Source organism: Cercospora beticola, chromosome 5 (genome assembly GCF_033473495.1).
Source record: "Cercospora beticola chromosome 5, complete sequence".
Taxonomy (NCBI): domain Eukaryota; kingdom Fungi; phylum Ascomycota; class Dothideomycetes; order Mycosphaerellales; family Mycosphaerellaceae; genus Cercospora; species Cercospora beticola.
Genome location: NC_088939.1, coordinates 3,660,985 through 3,687,598, shown reverse-complemented (window position 1 = coordinate 3,687,598; position 26,614 = coordinate 3,660,985). Strand labels below are relative to the sequence as shown.

At 53.2% G+C, this 26,614-nt stretch overlaps 11 protein-coding genes across 11 annotated transcripts; 4 read left to right on the top strand and 7 right to left on the bottom strand.

Annotated features, from left to right (window-relative positions):
- Positions 1–451: 451 nt before the first annotated feature.
- On the bottom strand, positions 452–3,625 carry RHO25_008615 (uncharacterized protein; the record flags this gene model as incomplete). The annotated part of the gene is made up of 2 exons (XM_023604432.2): positions 452–2,835; positions 2,884–3,625. 2 exons carry the CDS (start codon positions 3,623–3,625, stop codon positions 452–454), a joined length of 3,126 nt encoding a protein of 1,041 aa, XP_023460493.1.
- A 1,094-nt stretch (positions 3,626–4,719) lies between these two features.
- On the top strand, positions 4,720–7,874 carry RHO25_008614 (uncharacterized protein; the record flags this gene model as incomplete). The annotated part of the gene is made up of 5 exons (XM_023604431.2): positions 4,720–4,847; positions 4,895–4,918; positions 4,973–5,022; positions 5,081–5,744; positions 5,816–7,874. The coding sequence occupies 5 exons, from the start codon at positions 4,720–4,722 to the stop codon at positions 7,872–7,874; spliced, it is 2,925 nt and encodes a 974-aa protein (XP_023460494.1).
- A 1,128-nt stretch (positions 7,875–9,002) lies between these two features.
- Positions 9,003–9,658, bottom strand: RHO25_008613 (uncharacterized protein; the record flags this gene model as incomplete). Its single annotated transcript, XM_023604430.2, has 2 exons — positions 9,003–9,431; positions 9,488–9,658. 2 exons carry the CDS (start codon positions 9,656–9,658, stop codon positions 9,003–9,005), a joined length of 600 nt encoding a protein of 199 aa, XP_023460495.1.
- A 968-nt stretch (positions 9,659–10,626) lies between these two features.
- RHO25_008612 (uncharacterized protein) lies at positions 10,627–14,151 on the bottom strand (the record flags this gene model as incomplete). The annotated part of the gene is made up of 1 exon (XM_023604429.2): positions 10,627–14,151. One exon carries the CDS (start codon positions 14,149–14,151, stop codon positions 10,627–10,629), a length of 3,525 nt encoding a protein of 1,174 aa, XP_023460488.1.
- Positions 14,152–14,825: 674 nt separating this feature from the next.
- Positions 14,826–15,620, bottom strand: RHO25_008611 (uncharacterized protein; the record flags this gene model as incomplete). Its single annotated transcript, XM_023604428.2, has 2 exons — positions 14,826–15,161; positions 15,213–15,620. 2 exons carry the CDS (start codon positions 15,618–15,620, stop codon positions 14,826–14,828), a joined length of 744 nt encoding a protein of 247 aa, XP_023460489.2.
- A 1,134-nt stretch (positions 15,621–16,754) lies between these two features.
- Positions 16,755–18,168, top strand: RHO25_008610 (uncharacterized protein; the record flags this gene model as incomplete). The annotated part of the gene is made up of 2 exons (XM_023604427.2): positions 16,755–17,313; positions 17,366–18,168. 2 exons carry the CDS (start codon positions 16,755–16,757, stop codon positions 18,166–18,168), a joined length of 1,362 nt encoding a protein of 453 aa, XP_023460490.1.
- A 612-nt stretch (positions 18,169–18,780) lies between these two features.
- RPS21_2 (40S ribosomal protein S21) lies at positions 18,781–19,109 on the top strand (the record flags this gene model as incomplete). The annotated part of the gene is made up of 2 exons (XM_023604426.2): positions 18,781–18,812; positions 18,881–19,109. The coding sequence occupies 2 exons, from the start codon at positions 18,781–18,783 to the stop codon at positions 19,107–19,109; spliced, it is 261 nt and encodes an 86-aa protein (XP_023460491.2).
- Positions 19,110–19,818: 709 nt separating this feature from the next.
- On the bottom strand, positions 19,819–21,036 carry RHO25_008608 (uncharacterized protein; the record flags this gene model as incomplete). Its single annotated transcript, XM_023604425.2, has 3 exons — positions 19,819–20,427; positions 20,476–20,772; positions 20,902–21,036. 3 exons carry the CDS (start codon positions 21,034–21,036, stop codon positions 19,819–19,821), a joined length of 1,041 nt encoding a protein of 346 aa, XP_023460782.2.
- A 353-nt stretch (positions 21,037–21,389) lies between these two features.
- RHO25_008607 (uncharacterized protein) lies at positions 21,390–22,547 on the top strand (the record flags this gene model as incomplete). Its single annotated transcript, XM_023604424.2, has 3 exons — positions 21,390–21,778; positions 21,828–22,331; positions 22,397–22,547. 3 exons carry the CDS (start codon positions 21,390–21,392, stop codon positions 22,545–22,547), a joined length of 1,044 nt encoding a protein of 347 aa, XP_023460781.1.
- A 183-nt stretch (positions 22,548–22,730) lies between these two features.
- On the bottom strand, positions 22,731–24,431 carry RHO25_008606 (uncharacterized protein; the record flags this gene model as incomplete). Its single annotated transcript, XM_023604423.2, has 1 exon — positions 22,731–24,431. The coding sequence occupies one exon, from the start codon at positions 24,429–24,431 to the stop codon at positions 22,731–22,733; it is 1,701 nt and encodes a 566-aa protein (XP_023460778.1).
- Positions 24,432–24,806: 375 nt separating this feature from the next.
- Positions 24,807–26,516, bottom strand: RHO25_008605 (uncharacterized protein; the record flags this gene model as incomplete). Its single annotated transcript, XM_023604422.2, has 1 exon — positions 24,807–26,516. The coding sequence occupies one exon, from the start codon at positions 26,514–26,516 to the stop codon at positions 24,807–24,809; it is 1,710 nt and encodes a 569-aa protein (XP_023460777.1).
- Positions 26,517–26,614: the final 98 nt, after the last annotated feature.

Below are 26,614 nucleotides of genomic sequence, written 5' to 3'. Positions count from 1 at the left end.
TTCAAAGAATGTCTTGCAAAAACACGTGCAAACAGCGAATGCCGCTTGAGCGACCCATCGTTGCGCACGATTCGGGCATCTCTGGGCATTCGCTCAGTCCTGATCAGTGCAGGTGCATAATCAGCCAAGGCCTGAGCTTGAAGTCTTGGTCCACGCACTCTCCATTTGGCCAGCTGATGGACGTGCGAATCGCGTGAGACGGTCCTTTATATCTCCGCTGGCCGGTGCTGAACGCCCGCTGTAGGCTGGAACGGTCCTGGTACTTGGAAAAATGCTTCTGAAGCTAGGCAGCTCCATTGCAGTGCGAACAACCTGGCAGTGTCGGGGGCGATGAATTGGAACTGCATCGATCTGCATCCAAGGCTTGTGGCCAGGGGCTCCACTATGCCAGTAAAGGGCTTGCCGCTGGTATCTGGAATGGGGTGCTCAATCGGCGGAAAACGCATGGCCTTTAATCCAGCTCGATAATCTCCACCCCCTTTGGCGGTCCAGCTGACGCTCTTCGACTGCCTTCTTCACGTTCTAGGCTGGGCGACCGAACTCCAGTACGCTCCTCGAGTTTCGGCTTCCAGTTACCATCAGCATCGACTATGATGGCTTTAGTACCCATCGCGTTCCGTCTCTCTAATTCAGCGCGCACGTTGACTAGGAACTCGTCGACGATCAGCGTCTGAGGCCGAACGTCACCACGGCAGAGCGGACAGCGCCAACAGTCCACGACCGCAGGCCAATCTGGCTTCTGACGTTTGCAAACAGACAGAAAAACGTCCAGGTCAAAGACATCTTTATGCAGGCAATTGACTCCGCGTACAGGTGTGTCCACGAGCCGAGCTTGTGACAATGGTTCCACCATACTAATGGTCATGTTGCTGGACGTGACTGCGATCTCGTCATCCGCGTCGTCGTCACTTCCCGAGAGCGCTTTCTTAATCGCCGTCAAAGAATCTTGCTCAGAGATCAAGCCTAGATTCTGCTTGATACTGTCATAGCTCGTTATGCCAATCTCTTCGACGGCGACGGCAAAGTCGAATTTCCGCTTGTCGTCTGCCAAGCGACTATTCAGAATTTTGAGCTTGTTCTCGCCGCTAAGAACGTACGAGGTCACATCAATCGGAAGGTAACGGCCATGATGCAACTTACGTCGACAGTCAAGCTGTACGCCGTTGAGCTCAAAAGACAGCTCCTCGGGCCATGTGTTGTCAGCCACTACCCAACTGCTTTCGGTCGTGTAACCTGCCGCTGGAATAGCACAGCAGCGAAGGCGATACAGGACCGAATTCTCGTTGATGGTTCGAACCTTCGGTGCTCCTGGAATAGTCGAAGACACAGTCTGTGGGATTCGACCGAACGTCGTGTGAGACAGATCAAAAGTAGCAACCTGTACCGACAACTTCTTTCGAATGGTTGCTGGAGGCAGAGCGTAGCCAACGACATGCCGAAATAACTTTGACGCATCAACGTCAGGGTCAGAGGCCTTCAGAATTGGGCTCCGCAAGTAAGCTTGGTGCAGGGCGGATCGGTTGGAGTCCGGATGCGTGGGCTGTGGCCGAGGAGTCTCTTCGAAGGTAGGAAAGACCCGCGTCTTCACAAAACGAGCTTGCCCGGACCGAGCTGCAGGATTTGTTGGTACGTTCGGCGAAGGCATAGCGCGCACTCCGTGGCTCTGACCAGCAAACACAGGCGACTGCAAGGGCGTTTGTCCGCCAGAAGATGCGAGCATGGGCGAGGGCGGTGGCATGTTGACATGAGGTTGAGGTTGTGCCCACATTTGTGAGGGTGCTCGTGTCTGTAGTGGTGACTGTTGGATAGGACTTTGAGATTGTTGATGTACCGATCTTGGTAAGATCTGCTGACGCTGTTGCTGCGGTTGCAATTTGGATGCCAAGCTTGGGGGCATCATCCGGAATACGGCTTCGATTTCTGGCGGAATAGAAAAGGCCGGGAGTGTATCGGAGGCACCACCAAGCTGTTGTCGTTGCTGCTGATAATTGTTCCACGTCGTAAACAAGCTACGAAATGCTGCAAGTGCTTGGAGTTTCTCTTGCTCATTTCTTCGCCAGCCTTGCATAATATATGGATATGCTTGCTGATCCAATTCGTGCAGACGGATAATAGCTTCTGTTCCTGCTGTGTCTTCGAGGCCCCAGAAACGGCGTGCGGTTGCGCGAAAGCATGTCGTCTGGAGAACTATGCTGTGAAGTCGCAGCACATCTACCATGTCTTCTACGAGCGGTGGGGCCAGCATATCAAAGCCCTTGTGAAGCATCAGTACCCAGAATTGCGGAAGTGCTGCTAAGAAAGCTTTCACACTACGCGCTCGCTGCTCGTAGACTTCCCTGATATTCAGTGAACCGGAATAGATCTCCATGATCGGCTCGGGAAAGTCTGCGAAAAAATTGAGAAGCTCCTTGTTGACCAAGTCATTGGAACAAATGAGCCCCTCCACGGCATCCCAGCTACCTTTAGGGACGTCTTTCAAGGATTTGGGCAGCAGACTCGGCATGACCGAGTGCAGACAAAAGATCTGGCTCAAGATTTGATAAAACCAGTCTTCCTTTTCGACAGCATCACGCAGGAGTTTCAGACGACCATGGTCCACATTTGATAGCACGGCGTGCAATTCTGCTGTCTTTGTCCCGATTCGGGCAAGCAATGTCTGCTTCGGGACGCGTGAAGCGGCTGGGATCTGAGTTACGTGCTGTAATTGTCGGGGATGGCCATGTCCCGCCGATGCAATAGGTGGCGATTGCAAGGGCGGAGCGTTCGAGAGCAGCGTTGTACCGGATAGTTGACGCCTTGGTGGATGTCCTTGAAAGCTCCGACGCTGATGCAGAGCTAGCTTCCTGTTAGTTTGGAAGTGGAACTATTGACCACAGGACTTACTCTGGGATTGAGGCACCAACTGGGGCGAAGGAAGAGCTGGCTGGGCGTGCGCCGTCGATTGATGCCGGAGTGTCGCTGGGGTGGGTGCAGCTCCTGCTCGAGGCAGCGGCGATGGATTCGAAACAGATGGTTGCGGAAGTTGTTGTCGAGGAAGTCCAGGCGACTGCACGGTCAATGGAGAGCGAGGAACCGGCGGCCTGATGTTTGTGACGATATTGTGGTCCATGGACAATCGTTGTTGGCCGCTCAACTGGCGACTTCGCAGTGCATTTAATTGATTTTCGGCCAATGTGGGCGAGTTGGTGTTTTCATCACTCGGCGCAGGCGAGGGCAGCGATGGCGCTGAACGAGTGGTGGGATCCATTGGCTTTCTTGCAGGCAAATGAACGCTCGGCAGTGCAGTTTCGGGGATCATGTACCTTACGAGCTCAGGTGCATGCACAGGGCTGGAGTCCATTGTATGGGAGCCCAATGCGCCTGCCTCAAATGCATCGAAATGTCGCGCAGGTGCAATCGGTGCTTCTTGCCCGTTAAAATCGTCGTCTTCGTCCAGGCTAATGACTACATTTGTCGTTGACAACGCGTTTTGCGCTGTTGGAGCTGCAGGTGCAGCGTGAACAGAAATGTCGCGGCGTTTGCTTGTCCAACGGTCCTGCTGTCCAGCATTGGTTTCGGCTATCGCGTGTGGTATAGGCCCTTCGAGGCGTTTCCGCTTGGCTACCGGTCCGGCAGGCGCGAGCATGTTGTGTTCATGCGATGCCTCTTTATCGTCGACATTTGTAGTCCACAAGTGAGCGCGCCTGAGCTTTTACATGGGAAGCAGTGCCTTCCCGAACTTGCTCTTGAAGAGCGCGGCGGATAGAGTGGGTCGCGGTCGCACAGAGTCTGCATGTACTGAAAGAGCGGCGAAAGACGTGGGGCGGGAGCGTGAAACCGGATGTAGAGGGCGAACGTGAAGAGGAGGAGGAGGACGAGTGATGCTGGGAGAGTCCTTTGTCGCGATCGTGTACTGGAGGTCTGAGTCGTGAGGCTTCTTGCCGCATTCGGACTTACAGTATCACAGCATCCCAATGGTCATGTTCACATCGGCGGCGAGAATGAAGAGTGGGGAGGCGCGTTCGTCGCGTGCACAGCGTGCACGGTAATGACATCCGTCCCTCGCCCAGGGGAGAGCAGAGCATGGGTGCCGGCAGTCAAACGAGCCTCACTGATGACTCTCCTGCTTGGCCGTTGTGTGCAGAAGGAGACGGCGGATACAGATGCCGCCCGAGCACAGAGCCGAGCAAGGGAGACGGACGAATTCATCTCTTCGACTCTCTTTATACCAGTTCTCTGCCATGTGAACGTGTTCCACTATCACCGGACTGTGGACCTCCACCGCTCACGCTTCATCATCCATTGCCGTCGGCGGGGCTGACCGCTGCGTATAACGAACGGCGTGTCTGCAGGTGTTTCAGATTGCTGAGTCGCAATCGCTCACTTCTTCTCTACACCACCTTCACATTCTTCCCAATTGTCACCGCCATTGCTCGCCGTGTTCCTGCGTAAACGAGACGAGCGGCCGCCACCCCGCTCACACACGCCCTCGACCCCAAAGGGCCTAGTTGGGCACGTCGCCTCGCGCAGCCCGCACCTTCACAGCTTCTTCGATGTTGCGACGTTGCTACCGCTCACCAACGGCCGTGGGCATGTAGCCAGTCTGCAACGGCGACGGCCAACTTGACATCGGGGCCCATCGACTCCACGACTCCACCTATCCCCGCTCGACCTCACGCGATCGTCCGCCCGGACGTCAACGACGACACCTCCGACCGCACCACATTCTTTATACGCACCATGGCCAGCAAGAGCGGGGCGGGCGATGCGCAACCAGGCTCCATCTTGCTCGTCGTGCACGACTTCCAGGCCCGCAGCCCCGACGAGCTCAGCCTGGCCAAGGGCGACCGCATTGAGCTCATTGAAAGGTGCGTATGGCGATGCCCGACACCACACATGCCCTAACATGCTGTAGGGACGACGACTTCGGCGATGGATGGTAGGTCTACTCACCGCTACCACCACCAACTCGCCCGTATCTGACCGCGCGCAGGTTCTTGGGAAAGCATCTTACCAACGGAAGCAGCGGCCTCTTCCCAGAAGGTGGGTTGCATGGCATTCGTCCACCACGTGCGTTCCAACACGCTGACCGCGCATGCAGTCTATACCACGCCCGCACCCAAGGGCACTTTGACCAACAGCGCCCATGCAAGGCGTCGCTCCAACGATGCCGCTGCTAAGCTCGCGGCCCAAACCGCTGCATCTAATCTTGCTACGCCTGATCCTGGGTCAGGAGCAGCACGCCGCGATCCCTCCACCACCCACTCTCTTCCACCCCCGACCAGCGCTGCGCAGAGTCCCGCCGCTCTCGCTGCCCTCCGAACATCGTTGCCCGGCAATGGCGCTGCCGCGGGGCGAACCTTCACCATCACCTCCGACTCACCTGTGATGAGCGAAACCCTGTCGGTGATTGATGAGCATATAACAGACTTGCGATCGCCGAGGACTTCATACGGTCCCGCGAACGGCCACAAGCGAGACACCTTGTCGAGTGGATATCCACCACAGCAGTCGATCCGAAGGTCGTATATTGCAGGCGCAGAAACCGACGAGGAAGAGCAACAGTTGCACACGGAAGAAGAGGTCATGTCGTGGGGACCGGAGCGCGTGGCCGAGTATCTGGAGGACAACGGCGTGGAGGAGTCACACTGTGACGTGTTCCGAGACCAAGAAATCAGCGGTGAGGTTTTGCTTGCCATGGACCAGAACAGTCTGTTCATAAAAGAGTTTGAGTTGGGCGCAATTGGAAGGAGACTTCGAACATGGTAAGGACACGCACGGCCCACGCGCAAAATGTTGATCCACAAAGTTACTGACTGCTTATGCGTGGCGGCAGGCACAAGATCAAGTCTTTACAAGACGAAGTCAAGCGCAGTGCTATCCCGGTAGACCTGGAAAGAGAACGAAGTGCTTCTGAGTATTCCCTCGGCGCAGATGCTGAGGAAGGTGCTAATGATGCTTCGACGACTGCTCGCAGTCGCAGCTCGACAGTCGGGGGTGCTGCGCTGCCTCGTGGCCTCAGCACTAGCAAACGACTGAGTGGTGAGAATCAGATGGCATTCGCGCCCGCTGGGACGAGACGTGTGAGCGCCGGCATGTCGCCGCTGCAGACCATGACAACCGCGCAGAGGGACAATACGCAACGGCCATCAGCGCAAGGCGTCCGCAATCTCAATCATTCGCGTCGGCACTCGAGTATCGACTCGACATCGACCGACGGAGCAACCCGCATGGGACACCGCAAAAAGCCTTCTTTGGACCAAAAGTGGGAGCCCGGACAGAAGGTCAATGGTGCGCATAGATACACTGCGAGCACCGACTCTCAGCTCCCGGACCGACAGCCGAGAGGCATGTCTCCGACGGAAGAATTGGATCGAGGTTACTTTTCCTCTAACGAAGTGGATGGGCGCACTCGAAGATCTGTTCTCACGAAGAGGAACTCGACGGGTATTAGCATGGCTTCTGGTGTCAGCCCCCTAGACTCCCGCCTGCCCAACTTTATGGAAACTCGCGAGGACGTCAGCCCTATCCGTCCTTCCTCTCACCACACCAGCGCTCTCGATGCGATCCACAGCAAATTTGGCAATTACCGCTCCGCGACAACTCCCATGGCAAAATCTCAACTCGGTTCGGCCAATCCAATTGTCACCAAATTGGACCATGGCAGCACTCAGTCGCTTGGCGCGATCGCCGCGAGTCCGACCAAGATGGCAGATGATGCGAGTGAAGCTTCGAGCGATAAGGCTGCTTCAGGGGTGCCATCTGACAAGGCAAGCCCGAGGATCAATATCAGCATGTTTAATTCTGCAAAAGCGAAGATGACAGGGTTCAGGTCGATCAGTGATGCTGTGACAAAAGATGAGAAGAAGTCACCGACGAAGAACGATGGCTCCTTAAAATCGCCAACCAGAACAGGCTCGTCTACGCCAAGCACCGAGGGAAAGAGCTTTGATCTCAGCAGCAAATCAGCCGTTGACTCACGCGCCTCCACAGGCTCCGCCGGCAATTTGCTGCCACCGCCTCCAGCGAAGCGACCACGCGCCAAGACCAAGACTAAGAAGGCCACATCTGCTTACACTCGTGGGTTGGAACAGAAGACACCACAGGAAGCGATGATTACTTGTGACTATTCGGGCTGGATGAAGAAGAAAAGCGGATCGCTCATGACCACGTGGAAGTCGCGATTGTTTGTTCTACGTGGCTGCCGATTGTCCTACTACTACTCCGATGATGATACGGAAGAGAAGGGATTAATAGATATTTCGTTCCACAGAGTCTTGCCTGCGCATAACGAGACTTTGACTGGCCTGCACGCAACCATGACCGGGGCATCTGGAGGGCCCACGAGTCCCATGCACGGCTCCACACCAACCCTGGCGCAGCAAGATTTACGAAACAATCCACCTCCAAAAGGTGAAGAAGGAGAAGGGATGTTTATCTTCAAGTTGGTGCCTCCCAAGGCTGGACTCTCCAAAGGCGTCAACTTCACGAAACCTGCTGTTCATTATTTCGCTGTAAATTCGAGGCAAGAAGGCCGGCTATGGATGGCTGCGCTCATGAAAGCCACTATCGACCGAGACGACAATGGTGTTGTCACCACGACCTACAATCAGAAGACTATATCATTGGCTAAAGCGAGGGCACGTCGCGAGCGACCACCTGCCCTGAAGGAAGAAGATAATGGCATTGAAGTCGAAGGAATAGCCGAGCTTCCCGGAGACGATGAGCTCAGCGATCGAGGCCTCGGCATCAATGGACTGAACGAAAAAGATTCGACTTTGGGCGGTGCTCAGGAAGACGACAGCACACTCGATGCATCGTCGATCGCGCCTAGCACCGCTGCAACCGAAAGTGTTATGAACGAAGAACGACCGACTACTGCACAGAATGTGTGAATGATGTTTACTATTCATGATGACCCAGAAACGAAAGGAGGGGGGCTTTGGCTGGAATGGGCCACATTTTACGGGAGATGTGTGTCCCAGTTTGTTTACTATGTTCAGGTCTCACACACAGCGAAGGCGTCTTTTCCTGTCCAGCGAGCGCGATATGATCGTTATTGTCTCGACCATCAGCTTTGGTCGAGAAGAAATCTACTTTTCTTTCTGGGATTGGAGACGAGAGTATGATCGATGGAGTGACTGATACCCATGTCGCTTTTTTTCCTTCTCTTCGCTTTTCTATACATTCAAGAAATCGAGATCGGAATTATTCGTCCTCAATTAAGGAAGTTTGCTCTGCATTATGTCGGCGCTCTGTCGAATGAGCACGTCAGCTGATGGACTGGAGATCCCTTCACAATGTTGTACTGACATACAATCTCATCTCTTTGACGTTGACGGCTTTTCAGTTGAGGAGCTTCCTGTCGATTGCTGTGGGTTCCATGCAGTAGAGGCTGTTGATGAGCTCGTCTGACAGCTTGATGATGCAGTCGGTAGACTTGATGGCGCGGTTGCACCTGCGAGATGGGCTGGCAGGCGGTGGATGTATGGCATTGTATTGGCCTACTATATTCAATGAATGATATTCGAGACGAAACTGGAGCCAGATGATTCACCTTTAAGAGTAAGACGCTTTTTGACAGATCATGTTATCTTCGAAGACGGAGTGGAACGATCTGGTGCGTTGATATTCTTACGGGTATGCAAGAGAGCTATGTCGATATCGTAAGATTGGCCATTGGGCAAGCATTGAATGTTGTTGCCTGATGCCTGATAATGGGCTGATTGCTGCCGGAAGACATTAAATGCAGGGAGCTTTCTGACGTCTGCCTGGAAAGCTCTGTAGGATCATGACGGAGACATGGGGCTGGAATTCGGGCGGTGAAGTACTGCTTTTTGATTTCTTTCTTATCACACATTACCATCTGGCCCTGCTAGACTCGTACCCAAAACGCCGCTCTCGAAATTCTATATGATCATGCCATTCGGGAGGCTTTGCTCCGACTGACCAATCTAAAGCCAGGTGCGAACTTCTGTGGTGTGTAAGACGGGGCATCATGCAGCTCTTCAGTTGCACCGTTCTTAGACAACCGATTTACCGCCTCCGCCGGCAGCCTTCCTCGCCTTGTACCACAGAGTAGGCAAGATACAAGAGGAGCAAGTGAACAGGATCGCCAGACTGATCCCAAATCCCCAAATCGCCTTTGTCTCGTAGCAGTTGGCCTTGGTGCTTCCGGCCCAATTCCCCAAGCCCAGGGTGCTTCCAGACTTTCCGATATTGCTCGCCAGAGCTTGAGTAAACGCTGCCGCGGACTGCGCGTTGGCCGCGGCGTTCTTGTCTGCGATGATCGTGCAGTTCAGGAAGGAAAGAGGTTTGCCCAGGACAACAGAGACGACGACAAAAGCTATGAGCAGCAAAAAGTCGACGGCTGTCATGATCAGGAGGCCGAGGTTGGCTTGGGCGTAGAAGAAGGGAATGCTGATGAGGCAATAGAGTGTTGCCATGCAGGTCTGAGAAGGCATGTCAGTATCAAGCGGGGTTTGCGATGGCTTTCATTGGGACTTACAATGACAAGAGTCCCTACGATCTCTTTCGGTGGCTCAACGTTGGAGCTGACGATTTGGCTGACGAAGTTGGCAGTCATGCCGACGATGGCAATCATTGAAATGAGCGACAGGCCTCGAACGAGGACAAAAGTCTTCGCCAGAGGAGCGGCGCCATATTCTGGGATAGGCATGGTGGCTTGTGTATTTGGTATCGTGGATGATTGCACGAAAATTCGAAGTGCTTTCCGTGACCGACGTTTCTGTATTGTGGTATTCGTGAGGTCGACTGCCGTGATGTTCGTTGTGATTTTGATCCCTGCCAGCGGGAGATCGTGTCTAGGTCTAGAATTATGCTCGAAAGGGCAAAGGAAATAAGATACTGTGAAAGAAGTGCTTAAGGAAACACAAAGGAGAGTCGTAAAACTAAGGTGGTCGTTGTTGATGTTCGTAGCTTAGCTTTGAGAATGTCCAGTCACTTATATTCGCGAGCTCTGCGGCCTCAACAACGCTCAGACATTGACCTCGACTTATTCTTGTCCCTTTCCAAGACCCAGACTTGGTATAGAGCGGTTTCGTGGTCCTCAGGCACGAGAAGACCTGAGCCAATAGAAGCCGGCGGCTAGCGAGGTGGACTCGGCGCGTAGAGACAGATGAAGTCGCACGGACTACCACGTCTGCCCTCAAAGACAGACTGGCCTTTCTTGTTCGTCGCCATAAGGACGTGCTCCCAGTCCGTGTGTCGTTGAACGTCGTCTTGAAACTGGTGGTGTCCCTACAGCGAAGCGGATCATCGCTTGCGAGCGTCTGCGGATGTTTGAGCCTCTTCCCGGCGCGTCAAGAGGAGGCTGAGCATCTGCGTACAATCAAGAACCTGGCTAGCACTCCGAGACTCCTGTGGCTAGATTGATGCATTCCGTCGTAGTGTTGTCACTTGTACTAATTATTCAAAGGCTGAAAGAAGGAACGTCGGCTCTGTCACATCGCCAAGCCAAAGTGGATCTTGCAACGTGCAAGGACATCATCTTTCTTCAAGCGGACTTTCAATCAGGCTTCCGGTCAAGAAAGTGCATTCAAGGCTACATTGCAAAGAGAATCGCATTTAGGGTATCCGCCAATGACTCCACTCAGCACCAACGCTTCTATAAACATGAGCACCGCGCTATACAGGCTCGTAGCTTTCCAGCTGTACATATGCGCCTCTTTCGCGCTCCTCGGCCTTTTGTCTCCTTCCCACAATCGTGTCCTTTAAATCAGCTATGCGCGATACTATGCCCGCTCTGCGGAGTGATAGTACGCCATCAATATTCTCTTCCGTCATCCAGCCAGGTCTGCTCCAGAATTTCAATAACAAACTACTGACCACCACTGTTACACTTGAGCATGCCATTGCAGCGCCGGCTGCTAAAGGTGGCAGCGTAATGCCCCATGGCAGGAGAAAGCCCATAGCAATTGGTAACCCAAATGCGTTGTAGACGCAAGACAGCAGGAGGTTCAGCTTGATTCTCCTGAAGATTGTTTTGCTCAGGTGAAGTGAAGCAGGAACGTCCATAAGCTGGGTTGGCTTCATGAGCACGATGTCCGCAGCATCCATCGCCACATCAGTACCAGAGGCAAGGGATATTCCAACATTTGCAGTGGCGAGCGCAGGAGAGTCGTTGATGCCATCACCCACCATGGCCACTGTGAGGCCTCGTTTCTGCAGGTCCTGGATGATCTCCTTTTTGCCTTCGGGCAACACGCCAGAGAAAACATTCTCGGGTTCAATGCCGACCAGGGCGGCGACATGAATGGCTGTGGCCGCCTGATCGCCTGTCACTAGAGATGTTCCAATGTTCATGCGGTGAAGCGCAGCAATGGCGGCTCTAGCGGTTGGCTTGAGTATATCCGACAATCCAACAGAGCCAGCATAAGCCGCATCGATGGCGACATGTATTGTGGTTATGCCTGCTGATTCAGAGGCTTTGGAAGACGATGGAGCAGAAAGCGACCGACGTCGGACTTGGTCGTAATCGTCGTATTCCTCCTCAGCACCCTTTGGCACTTCTATACCCTGCTTGCGCAAGAATGAAGCATTGCCAATGACGATGGCGTATCGCCGCCGCCCGAATTTGGAGCCCGGTTCGATTGATGCGGAAATGCCGTTGCCCACGGTCGCTTTGAAATCTCCCATGTGGCCTTCTAGTTGCTCGTCAGCCGCTAGACCCAGCCTTGACTTCGCGCCATTGAGTATTGCCTTGGCGATGGGGTGCTCGCTGCTGGTCTCGGCAAGACCGACAAGTGTCCACCAGAGGTCGGTTTGTGTTTTCCACGATTCGATCTGCTCGGATTGCGAAACACTCATCTTACCCATAGTGAGTGTTCCTGTCTTGTCAAGGACAACGTGATTGATCTTGGTAGCAGTCTCCAACGCTGCTCCACCCTTCACCAAAATGCCTTGCTCCGCACCAACACCAGTGCCAACCATGACCGCAGTGGGCGTTGCCAAACCAAGGGCACATGGACAGGCGAAGACGATGACTGCAATGCAAAGCTTGACGCAAACCATCAGCCGTCCGCCGCTGTCATCGCTCAGGAAGATTGACGGTGGATGTGGTAATATATGACTGAGTATCATCCATCCAACAAATGTCGCTAGACCCAGTGTGATAATGATGGGCACGAAGTATCCGGCGACGATATCTGCCAAGCGTTGAATTGGCGCACGACTCGTTTGTGCTTCCTGGACGAGGCGAACAATTTGACTGAGCTGTGTGTCTCGGCCTGCTCGTGTGACTTTGAAATCCAACCGGCCAGCGTTGTTGACAGTGCCGGCCATGAGAGCCGAGCCAGGCTTCTTGTTGATGGGCATAGCTTCACCAGTGACCATACTCTCATTGACGTAGCTCTCACCGCGCATAACAATACCATCGGCAGGGATCTTGTCTCCCGGCTTCAGAATCACGATGTCGCCTACCTCGATCAGTTCAGTGGGAATAGTCCTCTCCTCCATAGCAGATCCAGAAGCTTCGTTGTCCGTGGTCTTCTTTTCGTCAATTGCCTGCTCCGCGTCCCAATTTTCAGAGGCTTTTGCAGCTGCAATGGGATCTGTGTAGATGGTGGCCATTGGAGGTGAGAGACTCATGAGTCTCGACAGCGCCTTCGAAGTTTGCCCTTTGGCACGGTTCTCCAAGAAACGACCCAGCGTGATGAACGTGATCAGCATCGTGCTTGTATCGAAGATTGTTGATGGCCTCGAGTGAGGCGGTATGAGGATCGAGACCAACATGGCCGCGCAGCTGAAGAAGAAAGCTGCCGAAGTGCCGAGTACAACGAGTACATCCATCGTAGGTGACCCATGCTTTATGGACTTGTATGCCGAGACATAGAACCGCTTTCCGATTCCAAATTGGACGGGTATTGTCAATGCGAGGCAAGCAACATCACCTAGCCAGAGGCCAGGGATGATCGGCAGCTTGATACTACCCACGTCTAGAGGCTTGATGAACATGGGTAGGAGCATACTGATGACGAATACCGGGATGGCAAAACCCAAGGACACTCGAAAGGCGCGCTTCCATTCTTGGATCTCCTTCGTCTTGGCCAGTGACTCCAGTTGCGCGTTATTATCGTCGTTGTCAGCCACCAGTGCATTGTATCCAGATTGTTCAATTAGTTCCACGATCGCTCGTAGACCAATCACGGATGGGCTGTGTGAAATCGAAGCCCGACCAGTTGCAAAGCTAATATTGATCGAGACGATTCCAGGCACATTCTTCAGCTTCGTCTGCAACTCTGCCGCGGATTCGGGACTGGGCAGACCGAACACTTTGAACTGTGCCAGGCAATTGGACGCCGATGCCTGCACGCCTTCATCTACGCTTGACACTACTGTGGCATCGAAACCTCTGTCTTCGATCGTCTCAGTGATTTTAGCGACCGGAAGCACCGCGGAGTCGTGGACAATAACTGCGCGTTCCGCGAGCAGACTGATGTTGAACTGAACAAGACCAGGAAGATCCTTCACGCCACTTTCAACTGCAGAAGTGCAAGCACCGCACGTCATGCCCTCAATGGCTATTGTAGTGGTTGTATATCGCTTGCTTGTGCTCTTCCTCCTGGATCGTGGTTTTACAGAGATCGTTTCGCTCGATTTCGTCTCCAGAATCTCTGCATCGAACCCGGTATCCTCAATGGTCTCTGCAAGTTTTTCCGGGCTGATAATGCTTGCATCATGTTCTATCACAGCGCGTTCTGACAGCAGCGATATGCTGAAGCTCTTGATGCCTGGTACATCCTTGAATGCGCCTTCCACCGCGGATGTACAGGCTCCACAGGTCATACCTCCCACATGGAGTGTCGTCGCAGATATGCCACCGCCGAGCAGGTCCGTTTCTTCGTCCACCGAATCGTCTTCGTCAGACACGTCGAACAGTGCTCTTTCTGGGCGATCGCTACTGATGACTGTAGCATCAAATCCTCTGTCGTCTATGAGTTCCCGTATCTGCTCGGCGCTGATCTTGTCTGCGTCGTGGGCGACAACAGCCCTCTCCATCACCAAGCTGACGGAGACACTTCCAACCCCGTCCACATCTTTCAGTCCAGATTCAACAGCCGATGTGCAAGCACCGCATGTCATTCCCTCCACTCGTAATGTCGTGGTCGTCATATGCATGGTCGGGGGCGCTGCCGCGGTGTTTGGCGCCATGTCGGAGGTGGTGTCCGTCGATCGACGGAGACAATTCTTCGCTACTAGAGGGGAGCCAGTGACGGTGTCGCTCGCAGCCGGTTACGAATGCTTCCGCGCATCCGTGAATGAGTATGCGTAGGTTCTTATCGTGAAGGCAATACAGAGATCGCCGCGAGTGCCATGTGCTGCGGGCAGAGCGCTGTACGCAGATGTCAATAGAGAAAAAGGACAAAGAAGCAGAAAGTGTGGACGCTGCGGTCCCACAGCCAACGAGGCGCCGTTTCAAGCAAACAACATGGCAACTTTAGGTGGTAGTGGTGTCGTGAGATGGCGACAACGCTCGGGCGATACTTCTGAGGCGGTCTTGAACGGCTTCCGACCTTCCCAATCAAGGCCCTGATCGGACGCTTTGCTTATCACGTAATGCTTGGCCGGTGATCAGCCAAGTTTGCAAGGGTAGTGTCTCGAGTGTTCACTTGTCCCGCACGTAAAGAGTCTCGTGTACCACATATATTCGCTGTTGCTACTTCGTCTTTGCCCTCCAAAAGCCGATACACATTTGGCGAATTGAAGCCACTTCCGTGCTAGCAAAGCCTCGCCTCCAGACGTTCCCTCCAGCTACCGGCTACCAGCCAATGGAACCACATTGCCGCACTTGTTTATAGCTGTACACTCCTCTGCCACGAGGTCACTCACTGGCCCACCAGCTGTTTCAGTATCTTCACACACTCGTCTGGCTTGCTGAGGAACGGACTGTGGCCACTCTCCAAAGTGAAGAAATTGAAATTCGCTCGCTCCTCTTCACTCAACAGCCCGAGGAGAGTCTGCTGGGTGGAAAGTGGCAAAGCAAGGTCCTCGGTAGTGTAGACATATGTGCATGGAAATTGCCTCCAAGGTGCGTGTCTGGTAATTTCCGTAAAAGCTGAATATGAGTGAATATGAACGTGCTTCGCAGCTTCCTGTGCAAGCTGGGGATCAACATCTTGATAGAAGCACGAGATAGTGTCGGGCACGACCACTGCGTGTCCCTAAAGAACTGTGAGCAATACTTCATTACCAAATATGAGCTGGCCACATACCTCGTGCCGAGCCCAAGAGGCGACTTGGCCGTTGGTGCGAGTGGTCAATGAATTTCCTTGCTCGAGGACTATAGCGCACAGATAGACAATGCGCTGCACCTTGTTCTTCGCATTCTCGCTCAACTCTACTGCAGCTTCGCCACCGACTACGCCGCCGTAGCTGTGACAGACTGGTACGATCGTATCGGACTCCGCCGCCGCTTGCTCCAATACGACCTTGGCCGCTTCGACGTCTGCCCGAAGTGCACCCTCGCGCAGGACTTCATCTATATTGGGATTGACCGATGGAAGGTCTACCGTCGACACGCCGAATCCGGCATTCTTCAGCCTTGTGGCGAGGAGTTGCAGATGCCAGGCCCGGTGCCAGGCGCCATGAATTAGAACGAAGTGAGTTTTGTTCCCAGACATGATGGTAGTGTTGTCTTTGAGGTTGAAGCAAAGAACTTGGTTTTCTGGCATTCACGCCATCTTTATAGTTGTGGTTTGTACCGTCCGACTGCTGCATTTGCGGAACGCATTGGCATAAGCTCGCTCCTGAGGACTACACTCACATCGTGCTTTTGCCCCATAGCGAACCAGCTTAATAATGCAGCGAGCACTAAATCGAGCCCTAAATCACCAGACGAGTGGCAGACAGCTTGCCGTGACATGCTGTATGGTGCGATTGTGTTGTAGGATTGATGAGCGGCATTGCTCTGGAGGCCTTAGAGCTAGCCGCCATCGTTGACCGGCGCCATGCTGTACCAAGTGAGCGCATGCCATCTGTGATGAACGCCGACCTTGCTATCTCCTCAGTCAGCGCCGCGACGTGATGCTCGTGTCTGAAGTTGATTGCCGTCACTAAGATTATATTCGCCTCATCGGCAGTGTATATCTCGGCGGTCGGTTGAGACGTGCTCAACAAAGCTCCCGCAATTCACACTCAGCTACGCCACAAGCGAGAGGCGAGATCGCGCTACTGCATCTTCCGCCAGTCAGAGACAACGGCTAATCGTATTTCTTCAGCCAAGGAGCCCCAGTCAAACTCCAATTCGGCCAAGTCTCAGGTGACTTTGCTGCAATAGGCATGAGACCGCCATTAGTGCTGCCACCCTGGCCGCAGCGGCAGGCCGCGTGTCGCGGTGGCCAGTGAGCGTCGAGAGGCCAGACTCGCGAGTCTCCTGGCGGCCCTCCGCTGTCTGCACCATTTCTCCTCTCCTCCCCCGATCCACCGCGCATCTTCAAGTATACAGCCTTTTGGTGCCACACTCGTTGAAGGCCGCGCGTTTTTCCCACTGTCGCTTTGTGGTCTTCATCATCATCACCCATTTTTAATACCGACCTTCGCTTTGTGTCTGGCTTGGTGGCGACGATTGAGATCGACGACCGGCATTCCTGAAACCCGGTCGCTGCTGCAGAAGACAAACACACGACAGGCGCGTTGCACAGCATCCACTGCTCGGGCGCCCGCCTTCTACCACTGCTCATCGCATACCGAGTCCGACGAACGAACAAGCCCATTTGCATATCTACCCTTCGTGCAGCTGCACGCGTCCCGACGCCATGAAGTCGACCTTCTCCGCAGCCGCGATCCTCGCCGGCCTTGCGCTTGTCAGCGCCCAGGACTCTCCGAAGTGCTCCCCGAGCAGCCCTTGTCCAGCAGACGCGCCTTGCTGTTCTCAGTACGGCCAATGTGGTGTGGGTGCATACTGTCTGGGAGGATGTGATCCAAAGTCCTCCTTCAACCTCCAGTCGTGCATGGCTGCACCGACATGCAAGAGCGCAGACTACAAACTCACTTCGCTGGACGATGTGATGCCAAACACGCGATACCTGGGAGATGCAAGCAAGGCGAACTGGGTCAGCTCTGGAACGGCTGTCGCATACAATGGCGATTCGCTGTTGCTCACCATGGCACCCAGCACAGTCGGAACTCTGCTCTCCAGCACACACTATGTTTGGTACGGCAAGATTAGTGCAACAATGACCTCCTCACGGGGACAAGGTGTTGTCACTGGTTTCATTCTGATGAGCGACGTCAAGGACGAAATTGATTTTGAATTCGTTGGCGATGACGTTCAGGCCGCACAGAGCAACTACTACTACCAGGGAATCACCGACTGTGAGTCTTGCCCTCCACTGTCATCATGCGGACTTTTACTAATCGATTGTAGATGGCAATATGAAATCACTTGGAGTGTCAAACACCGACACTGACGTCCACACTTACACGATCAATTGGACTCCAGACGAGATCACATGGAGCATTGATGGCAAGGACCTGCGCACTCTCAAGAAGTCGGATACATACAACGAGACTACCAAGAGCTACAATTACCCACAGACCCCATCTCGTGTACAACTCTCGCTCTGGCCGGCTGGTCTCCCAACCAACGGAGAGGGAACTATCGAGTGGTCAGGCGGTCTAGTCGACTGGGAAAACAGCCCATACATGCAGAATGGCTATTACTACGCAATGGTCAAGGACATCTCTGTTGAGTGCTACGATCCACCAAGTGGCAATGCAGGTGGCAACGCCTACTACTACACCGGCGGAAGTTTCAACGAAGACACTGTTGCTATTGGCAGCAACAACACTGTCCTCGGTTCGATGATGGCGAACGGCAACAACCCAGACTACGGCAAAGTTCAGCCAGGCTCATCCACAGCTTCCGCTCCCAAGATGGACAAAACTCCTGAGTCTGTGCCAGGTGTCACTGGTGGTGGCAACGTTGCAGCCGGCGGACAAGCTCCTATTGAGTCGTCTTCTGACAGCAACAACGGAGGCTCGTCCAGCTCTGGTTCCGGTTCCGGGTCTGGTTCTGGTTCTGGGTCAAGCAGTGGCTCGACTGGCGACTCGAGTTTCTCGCAAGGCGGCGGAAGCACTGGCGCCACTACTGGTGAAGCGCCAAGAATGATTGCCACTAGCAGCGCAGTCGCTCTGCTTGGTTTCTTCGTTGCTGCTCTTATGCTTTAATTTCTTGTTTATTTGACAAAAACGCTGCACGTTGGACTAGCGGGCGGATGTAATGCCCTGACGGCTTTTCACTCCTTCAATGAGCGGATGGTATCAGTCGATGGCCGCGCGGGTTTGTACAGTACCTTGCCCTTGACTAACGACGCATTGGATGTTCTTTTCTTCGTGCATGATTGGACTATGTAGCCAGGTGCATAAGCAGCAAAAAAGTAATGTTCAATGAAATGAAGCATGAAAGTCTATCGAGCTCAGACCCCCTTTACACACTGAGTCTGAAGCAGAGGCGTCTTGACGATTGAAGATCACAATACAATAATGTAACTGGACGTACTCTGCTGAGTCTGCTCCATGGCATCCAGGTGCATGGCGAGACATCTGTATCTCGACATTGTTGCAGTAATTGGACTAACTGTGGTGGTCGGGATGTGAGCGTGGTGCGGGTCCGGCCATGCGGCCTGTGGCTCAATTTTGCCAAGCCTCCCACAACTTTTCGAAGTCGCCGAACGCCGACATCAATCGCAGGACGTCGAATCGAAGGCAAGATTCAGTTGACCACCGCACCGACCGACACATCCCTCTACCTCCGTCCAACATCCTCAATCCACCTTCAAAATGGAGAACGAACGCGGCGAGCTCGTCGACCTGTACGCGGTCCCCGCACAATCATCCTCGGACGCCAAATAGCAGCAACTAACAATTTTCTCTTCCGTAGCTACGTCCCACGCAAGTGCTCTGCTACCAACCGCATCATCAAGGCCAAGGACCACGCCTCTGTTCAGATCTCCGTCGCAAAGGTTGACGAGAACGGCCGCGCGACCGGCGAGAACCAGACTTACGCCCTCTGCGGTTTCGTCCGTGCCATGGGCGAGAGCGACGATGCGATCAACCGACTTGCGCAACGCGATGGATTCTTGAAGGGTGTCTGGAGCGCTTCCCGATAGATGGAGCAAGATGGGCCAGAATGGTCATGAAGCGATGAAGTTAGAAGCGAAAGGTGAGGAAGCGGGACACACTTTGGCTGCGGGAGGGTGGATGTGCTAATTGGAGAAACCAGGACATTGCTGCTGACGGCTCATGTCTGGCGTATGGTGTTAACTTGGAATCGGCCATGCGACGGTATAAAGACATAGAGTGGCTTTGCTCATAGCTCAGGCCTGGCGACACCCGGCAAGTGCGGAGTGCGCCACGCGCAGAATGCACCACAACAGATTCCACGATTCACGACATATGTCTGACCTCAATTTCCGTTTCCATTTCCTTTCTATGTTCTTACATACGCCCCCCTTTCATTCGCTTCCAATTACATTTGACGGCTGATTACGGCCTTCTCTTTCCCTCTCATCAAGGTGAGTTGGCCATGAAAGCAGGAGGAAAGGCAAGAAGTACTGCTTGGGACTCGCTGGTATCCTCGGAAACCGCTCTCCTTTGCTTGCTTCGCCAGCCAAGAACGAACATGCGCTGGAAAAGTCTGCGGTCGTTGAGCTCATTGGCTGTGGTACAGATACAAGCGATACATTTCCTTTTGGCAATTCGTTCTTCACTGCCCACAGCTATCATTTCTCAACGAACATTCTCTACACAATCGCCCCTTCAGCTGAAGCGAATCGTACCCTCTGCGACGCTAGTCCCACTGGGGCCAACGTCACTGCCTCAGTACATCTGCACTTCGAGCAAAGCCCGCCCTACACCTGCATCCAGTCCCGGCACGCCATGGTTCTCCACCTCGTATGCCACCGCTTGTCTGTCTCGACATGCTTCTTTGAACCCATCGACTGATCCTCCAACACCAAAATACATCCGCTTTGCTCCAATCATGGCCTTTGCCATCTTCACTCGTTTCAGGAGAATGGCCAGTAGGTCGGCGAAAGTTTCCGTTGACTCTGGGCTGTATATTGTCTCTGCAGCTAGGACGACTAGTCCCATATCTGGGGCAGAGCTCGGAATCAAAGCTGCTAGTGAGGGCGACCATGGTCCAGAGACGAAGTTCAATGCTATTCCGGCATTGCTTAGATCGGCTTTGAAGCGGTTCAGGAGATCTGGTGTCAGTTCCAAGTCCCCGTTTGTGACAGCATTCTGGCTGGAGTAGTCGAATCCTGAAGTTTCAGTTTTTGCAGCCCACGTCAAGATGAGGTTGGGCAAGGTGATGAGTCGAAGGACTTCTTCGTTGTAGTCTGCCAAGGTGAAGGTCAATCCGCTTATCGAATTGAGCAGAGCATGGCGGTACAGTATCAGCGAAGGCAGAGCGCTTCCAGCTCCGAGCTGGATGGCGGTCAATGAAGGTTCGCGAGTTTGATAGACACCACGTACCTCCACAATCTGATCACATTTCACGAGCTCATCGATGTCCTTACGGGGTCCGCGATCGAGCAGGAGACTGGCCAAATCTACCGAGCATTCCCAAGTCTTGAAGCCGCCTTCGTATACACCAGATCGGAGGTCAAATTTGTCGAGTTGTTCTACAACTTGATCGTTGGTAGAAGAGTCTTCTTGCAATAGCTGCGCGCGAACATCGAACAGCTCGCGTCTTGGCAGGTACACAGTCCGGCCTAAGGGTGACTCGATGCGTACGGTGCTGTAGCTCAGGTGCTCGGGCAATGTCGTGATCTGGCAATAATCAGCTGAAGCTCCCTTGAATCATATTAAGTTTCACGCAAAGGTGCTCCTGCAGTGCGATGCTCGAAGAATTCTGCAATCCTTGGAGTCCTTCGTATCGAGAGCGACGCTCTTACCTACCAGGTCATCGAGCTTATGCGCGCGGACTGGGACCTGATGACTGATGGCTGCGCTCTGCTTAGCAATTGGTGCGACCTGTGCAGCGTCTTCATTGTCGCTGCCTACGTCTTCGGAGAAACCAAAGGAGAAAGCCATGCCGTGCCCGACCTGTATGAGCGGCATAAAATTGCCAAACGCTTCGGAGTTAGTTAGGTTACGCCCGCTTCTGCCAAGCAAAGGATCTTTGTTTGGTGTTGTCTGGTTGGCTCGAGGCGGAGCCACCAACGACACAGCCATCACCCCACGCATAACTTGCATCAACAATCGGCTGAATGTAAACTCCATCTGGGACAAATCCTGTACAGGTAAGGAGCCTGGGAGACGAAAAAATATATAAGAAGAGGACGCTATCGTGAACATACTCATAGCAGATTGTACTTGCAACTTCAAGCATTCAACAAGCGCTTACTGCAACCTATCGAATCCAGCAACACCCGAAATCTCACGCAATGTCATTCGCACCTACGACTCCCTACAAGCCTTACGCTGATGCTCATGAGAAACCGCAAGGTGCCGGGGATGCTCGCCCAACAGCACTTCAGATAATCAAAGACAACAATGCTGAGGGCAAGTTCAAAGGCAAGACCATTCTGATCACAGGTACCTCTTCTGGCATTGGCGTCGAAACTGCTAGGGCACTTTACGAGACTGGTGCACAGCTCTATCTTACAGCGAGGGATATCCCGAAGCTCGAGAAAGTCATCGACGACATTGTCCAAAACGCCACGATCAAAGATGCGCCTCGGCCCAAACCCCTGGAGATCCATCTGGACTCTCTGGACAGCGTTCGCAAAGGTGCCGAAGAGTTCAAGAACCAGTCCAAGCAATTGAATATTCTGTGAGCAGCTCACTATTTCACACATGCTCAGCGCTAACACGTTCTGCAGCATCAACAATGCTGGAGTGATGGCTTGCCCCCAATCAAAGACTAAAGACGACTTCGAACTCCAAGTCGGGACCAACCATTTTGCCCACTTCCTCCTCTTCCAACTTCTCAAGCCTGTTCTTCTCTCCTCCAGTACACCAGATTTCCACTCCCGCGTCGTCAATCTCTCCTCTTCCGGCCACAGATTCGCCCCAGTCCGCCTCCAGGACATCAACTTCAGCGAGCCAGATTCATATGAAAAATGGACTTCATACGGCCAGTCCAAGACTGCAAACATCTACATGGCCACTTCGATCGAGAGACATTACGGATCCAAAGGCCTGCATGGTCTGAGCGTGCATCCTGGCGGTATCATGACGGAACTTGGTCGGCACTTGAACCAGGACGATTATGAACAGCTGAATTTTGACAAGCTTGAGAATATCTTCAAGACTCCGCAGCAGGGCGCCGCGACGACTGTGTGGGCTGTTGTGAGCGAACATTTTGAAGGAAAGAATGGAGGCAGGTGAGTAGGAACGAATCGTTCAAGCCCAATTGGAAAGTCGATTGCCGATGCTGATTGTCGAGCAGATATCTGGAAGACTGCAGCGAATCTGCACCCTTGCCACCCGACTATGGCATGATGGATCCTGGATACGCTCCGCACATTTACAACGAGGAGGACGAAGAGAAGTTGTGGAAGCTGAGCAATGAACTGCTCGGCTTGCCAGCGGAGGAATAGCGCTGTGCTGCGAAGCCTACGAGAAGAATGGAACAAAACAGAAACAAAAGTCAGAAAGTACGTCGAGCGCTCAACTGCTCGACATTGAAAGGCCAAGTCGTACTGCTATCGTGGGTATCATCGTACTACGGACTTGCTCATCAATCATGATCTGTCGTATCCAAAGTCCTGTCAACTCATTCATCACAATTCTCGCTCCTGCTTCCCGCTACCCAACATCTTCTTATCTCCCTGCTCTGCTTTACCTACAATTTTCTCGTAGTTCTGTGCAGCAAGTTGACGACTCGCATCTCTTTGCTTCTCAAGTCTTTCAATGCCCAAGTTGATGCTTTCAATGTGGATCTCCAATGGTATTTTGTCAGTGCCAACAGTTTCGGGCATTGCTACGCGTTCTCGTAGGTCTTCGAGGCTGTGTTGAATCTCTTGCAGTTTCAATAGAGTAGCTGTCACATGTCCCCACGCAAGACGTCGATATTCGCCGACATTGCGCAACAACTCAAGCTGGGAATTGAGCTTGTTGAGATCTTTGCGGTTGCCTCCAAGCTTGGTCCAGAGGGCGGCAAACAGTTCGTCTTTGCCAGACTCGATTCTGATGCCATCACGAGTTGAGATGCCTGAGATGATATCAAGTCTGTTGTCGAGATTGTCGAGAATGTCCCGAAGAGCCATCGCCTCATCGATCAGCGACATGATCTGCTCTTCTACAGCCCCTGTATGGCGGAGATACTGGTCAAGAAGCACATCCCTCGAGAGGCTGAGGGGCTGAAAGGGTGCGAAGATATTCAGATTGTCGCTGAAGAATCTCGCAATCGACCCACGCTGCGCTTCTTTCTCCGAGACGCCATCAATCACACTTAGCGTCCAGCGGTTGGTAGAGAGAATATGGTCCACTGCTCTGCCGATGCGCGAGTTGAATCGACTGAGATCTCCGCTTGCTTGTCGTGCTGTGTCGACAAAACCACTGAATTCGAACACGAGCTCGTTCTTCGAAGGAAGACTAGAATACTGCACGACATGCTTAAGGTCGCGGATGCTGGCCTCGCTTCTCTTCATGTCCGCTGGCAAATTCGCACCGACTGATGAGCTCTTCAAAACATCCTCAAATGCATTCTGTGCCTGCATGAGCTGTCCAAATTCTGCTTGACCCTTGAGCTCTGGAGCATTGCTGTTCGGGCAGAATGGCAAGCCGCCTGTGAATGGTAATCGGCATATCGGCGTGAGCGCATTGTTGATTGTGTTGTTCAAGAATCCAGATCCAAATACTAGCGCAGCGGCAAGTAGATATACCAGAAGGGCCCAGCCGAAAATCGGCTTCATATTGTGTAGCACCAGGCCCACCACATCTGTCGTGTATGATAGAAGCGGTTTGATAATCTTGCTCCAGGCAACAGCTGAATACTGCGAAGTCTTGCTTGTCTTCTCCTCGTCCGACTCGTACTCCTCCTCGTTGTGTTGACTGAGCTTGCTCTTCTGAAAACGTCCAGCGTCACTTGTCATACTCCGCTCCGCCATTCTCGCTCGCGGAGTTGTTGCTCTACTCAGTTTCCTGATCTGCCCGGCATCCGATGTATTGCTCCTCTCGTTCAGTCTGAATCGTGGTGTTGCGTCTCGTTTCCTGCCATCTTTTGTATGATGTGCTCGAGCATCTGGAGCTGATGGCATCACAAGCTCGGGCTCGACTGAGGAGCGTAATGTTCTCCGCCGTGGAGACTCATTTTCATTGTTCGTCGCTCTTTGTGAAGGATTCCTTGAAGTCTCGTATGCGCTGCCAACCTCTTCGCGTTCCGTCTGTTCATCGTATATGCCTTCCGAATGCCGGGAATCGCTTACGTCGTCCCAAGATTCCGTCAAGTCGGTGGGGCGAGCGCGCCGTGTTCGTGCCATTTTCGACAGCTGATACGATCGCGCTTTCGCACTGTGGACGTTCCAGCACCTGTGATCAGCCTTTGTCGAGTAGCTCGCTACAGCAATATGTTGTCGATGAGACTTGGGCGAAGTGCGCCGAAAGTTGGATATCCATACTCTGATCCAGCCACCACGCGTATTGTTGACCTGCTGCAGGCATCACGCGAGGTCCTCATTCACTTATGACGTAAAGTTCGGCGCTAGCAGGGTTAGTCCTGCAAACCACTCGAGACGAGGTGAGAAACACAGGTAGCACAACATGGCAACTTCATACTGAGATTTGGCCCGCAGTCTGAGAAGAGAATCGATTATAGCGCTATATTTGATATGGAATTTCTTGCGAGGTTTGCTCAATCACGGCAAAGCTGGACGCTCGGGATCCTGCAAACGAGCCAGCTCGAGCAGCAAACGATATATGTACACAACCTGATCAACAGGCCGCATTGATCTCAGTGCCCATTCCCTACCAGCTAGTGCGAGTTCTTTGGCGAGAACTCTGCCTTCTCTCTCCTCGACAAAATATCGGACGACCTCCGCCAACTCAGTCATCTCGAGTGAGATAGGTATGTAATGTAGCCAAGGCTGTAGCCTATCATCGTGCCATTCGCGGAACACTGTTTGCTTCAGCGGCAGAGAATTTGATTCGACGAATCGATAGTATCTCGCAGAGTGGCCATTGCCATCAGCATCGAACACAAGAGTGTATTCCAGGGCTGTCTTCCTTGGCTCGGGAGCGATCACGTCAAAGTATTCTTGTTGGTGAGCACAAGCTTCTGGTGAGCATTGCACAACGTCTGTGAAATGAACGTTAAACATGGTCTTTTTGAGGCTCTGTTTTATGGGCTCCCATGGCCCATTCTTTCCTCTTCGGCGCAGCAACGTTTGAGCTTCCGCATCCATGTCATTTGCGAGACTGACGAACCGCTGCCTATGAAGGGGCAGCCAGTCGTCTTCAGTCACATTTTGAAATCCTCCTGTGGTCTTCCCCGCCCAATACAGTGCATGAGTCTTCTCTTCGTACTCAACACTCTCTTCAGGATCCGAAGCATAATCGCTGTGGGTGTATGCTCTTGCTGGAAATGGAATATCGTTCATAGTGGAAATTACTGCAGGCGACAGTACGGGCAAGGGGACATTTGCGGTGTGAAGAGATGTTGCGGACTCCCAAAGCCCGTGCGCGTGCTTCCACTCCTTGTGGTCGCAGAGGGACAACGACTTGAAGTTGTCCTGCACGAATCCAAAGACTTTGTGCTCGCTGCCGAGCGACACAAGCTCTGAATACGACTCCAGTGAGGGCCGTGACTCGCGACACTGGTCAACGACAAGTTCTTGCCATGCATTACCTTGGCCGAGGTCCTTCCACTCCACTTCGTCTGGTTCCGGTTCGAGGTCGCGCTGCTGGTGCCGCAAGCGAGCGCTGGATGATGAGTTGCGATTCAGCAGGATACGCGGTTCATCGAGCATATTGATCAGGAGCTCAACATCAGGCAGGTGGCCAATTACTCTAGCGTCGGCAAAGATACGCAAGATGACATCTCCCAGAACTTCACAGCCCTCTTGCAATTGGCTGTTTTTGATCCTGCAAGGTGCTATCTCTGCTCGAGCGTGCGGCCGGTCCATCGTCTTCTGAATTTCCGCCCCGCTGTACTGAAGAAGAGGAGAAATCGCATCATCGAGGACGTCAAAGTCGTCTATGATAGGGGACGATACTGCTTTGGCGTAGGCAAACCAGTACTCGAAATTTGGGGGTGGCGTTCTTCCATATCGACGGAGGTATTCTGCGACGGCTTGCTCGTAGGTACTGGATTGGCGCGCAACCTTCTCTTCATGTTTGCGAGTGGCTGCCTTGGAAATTGTCAGAATAGGATGTTCCTTCGATAATCCTGGCCCAGCTGTTGTCGCTAGCGATTCTGATGTTGATGATTCAGCAGAAGACCAATATGTCTGCACGGTGGCCGGCGATATCCCGACAGACATTGGTCGCAAGTACCAAATGCCCAAAGTTACGCAAAGACCTGTAAAGACGAACAGCCGTAGCGAGGCATGGCGCCGCTTCGCCAGCATCCTGCCTTAAATCCACGTTGGAGGATGGCTGGTTCGCAAGGAATGCAGTGCACCAGGCGTGGGTGATCGTCACTATGCTTCGGCCTGGGGTGTTGCAG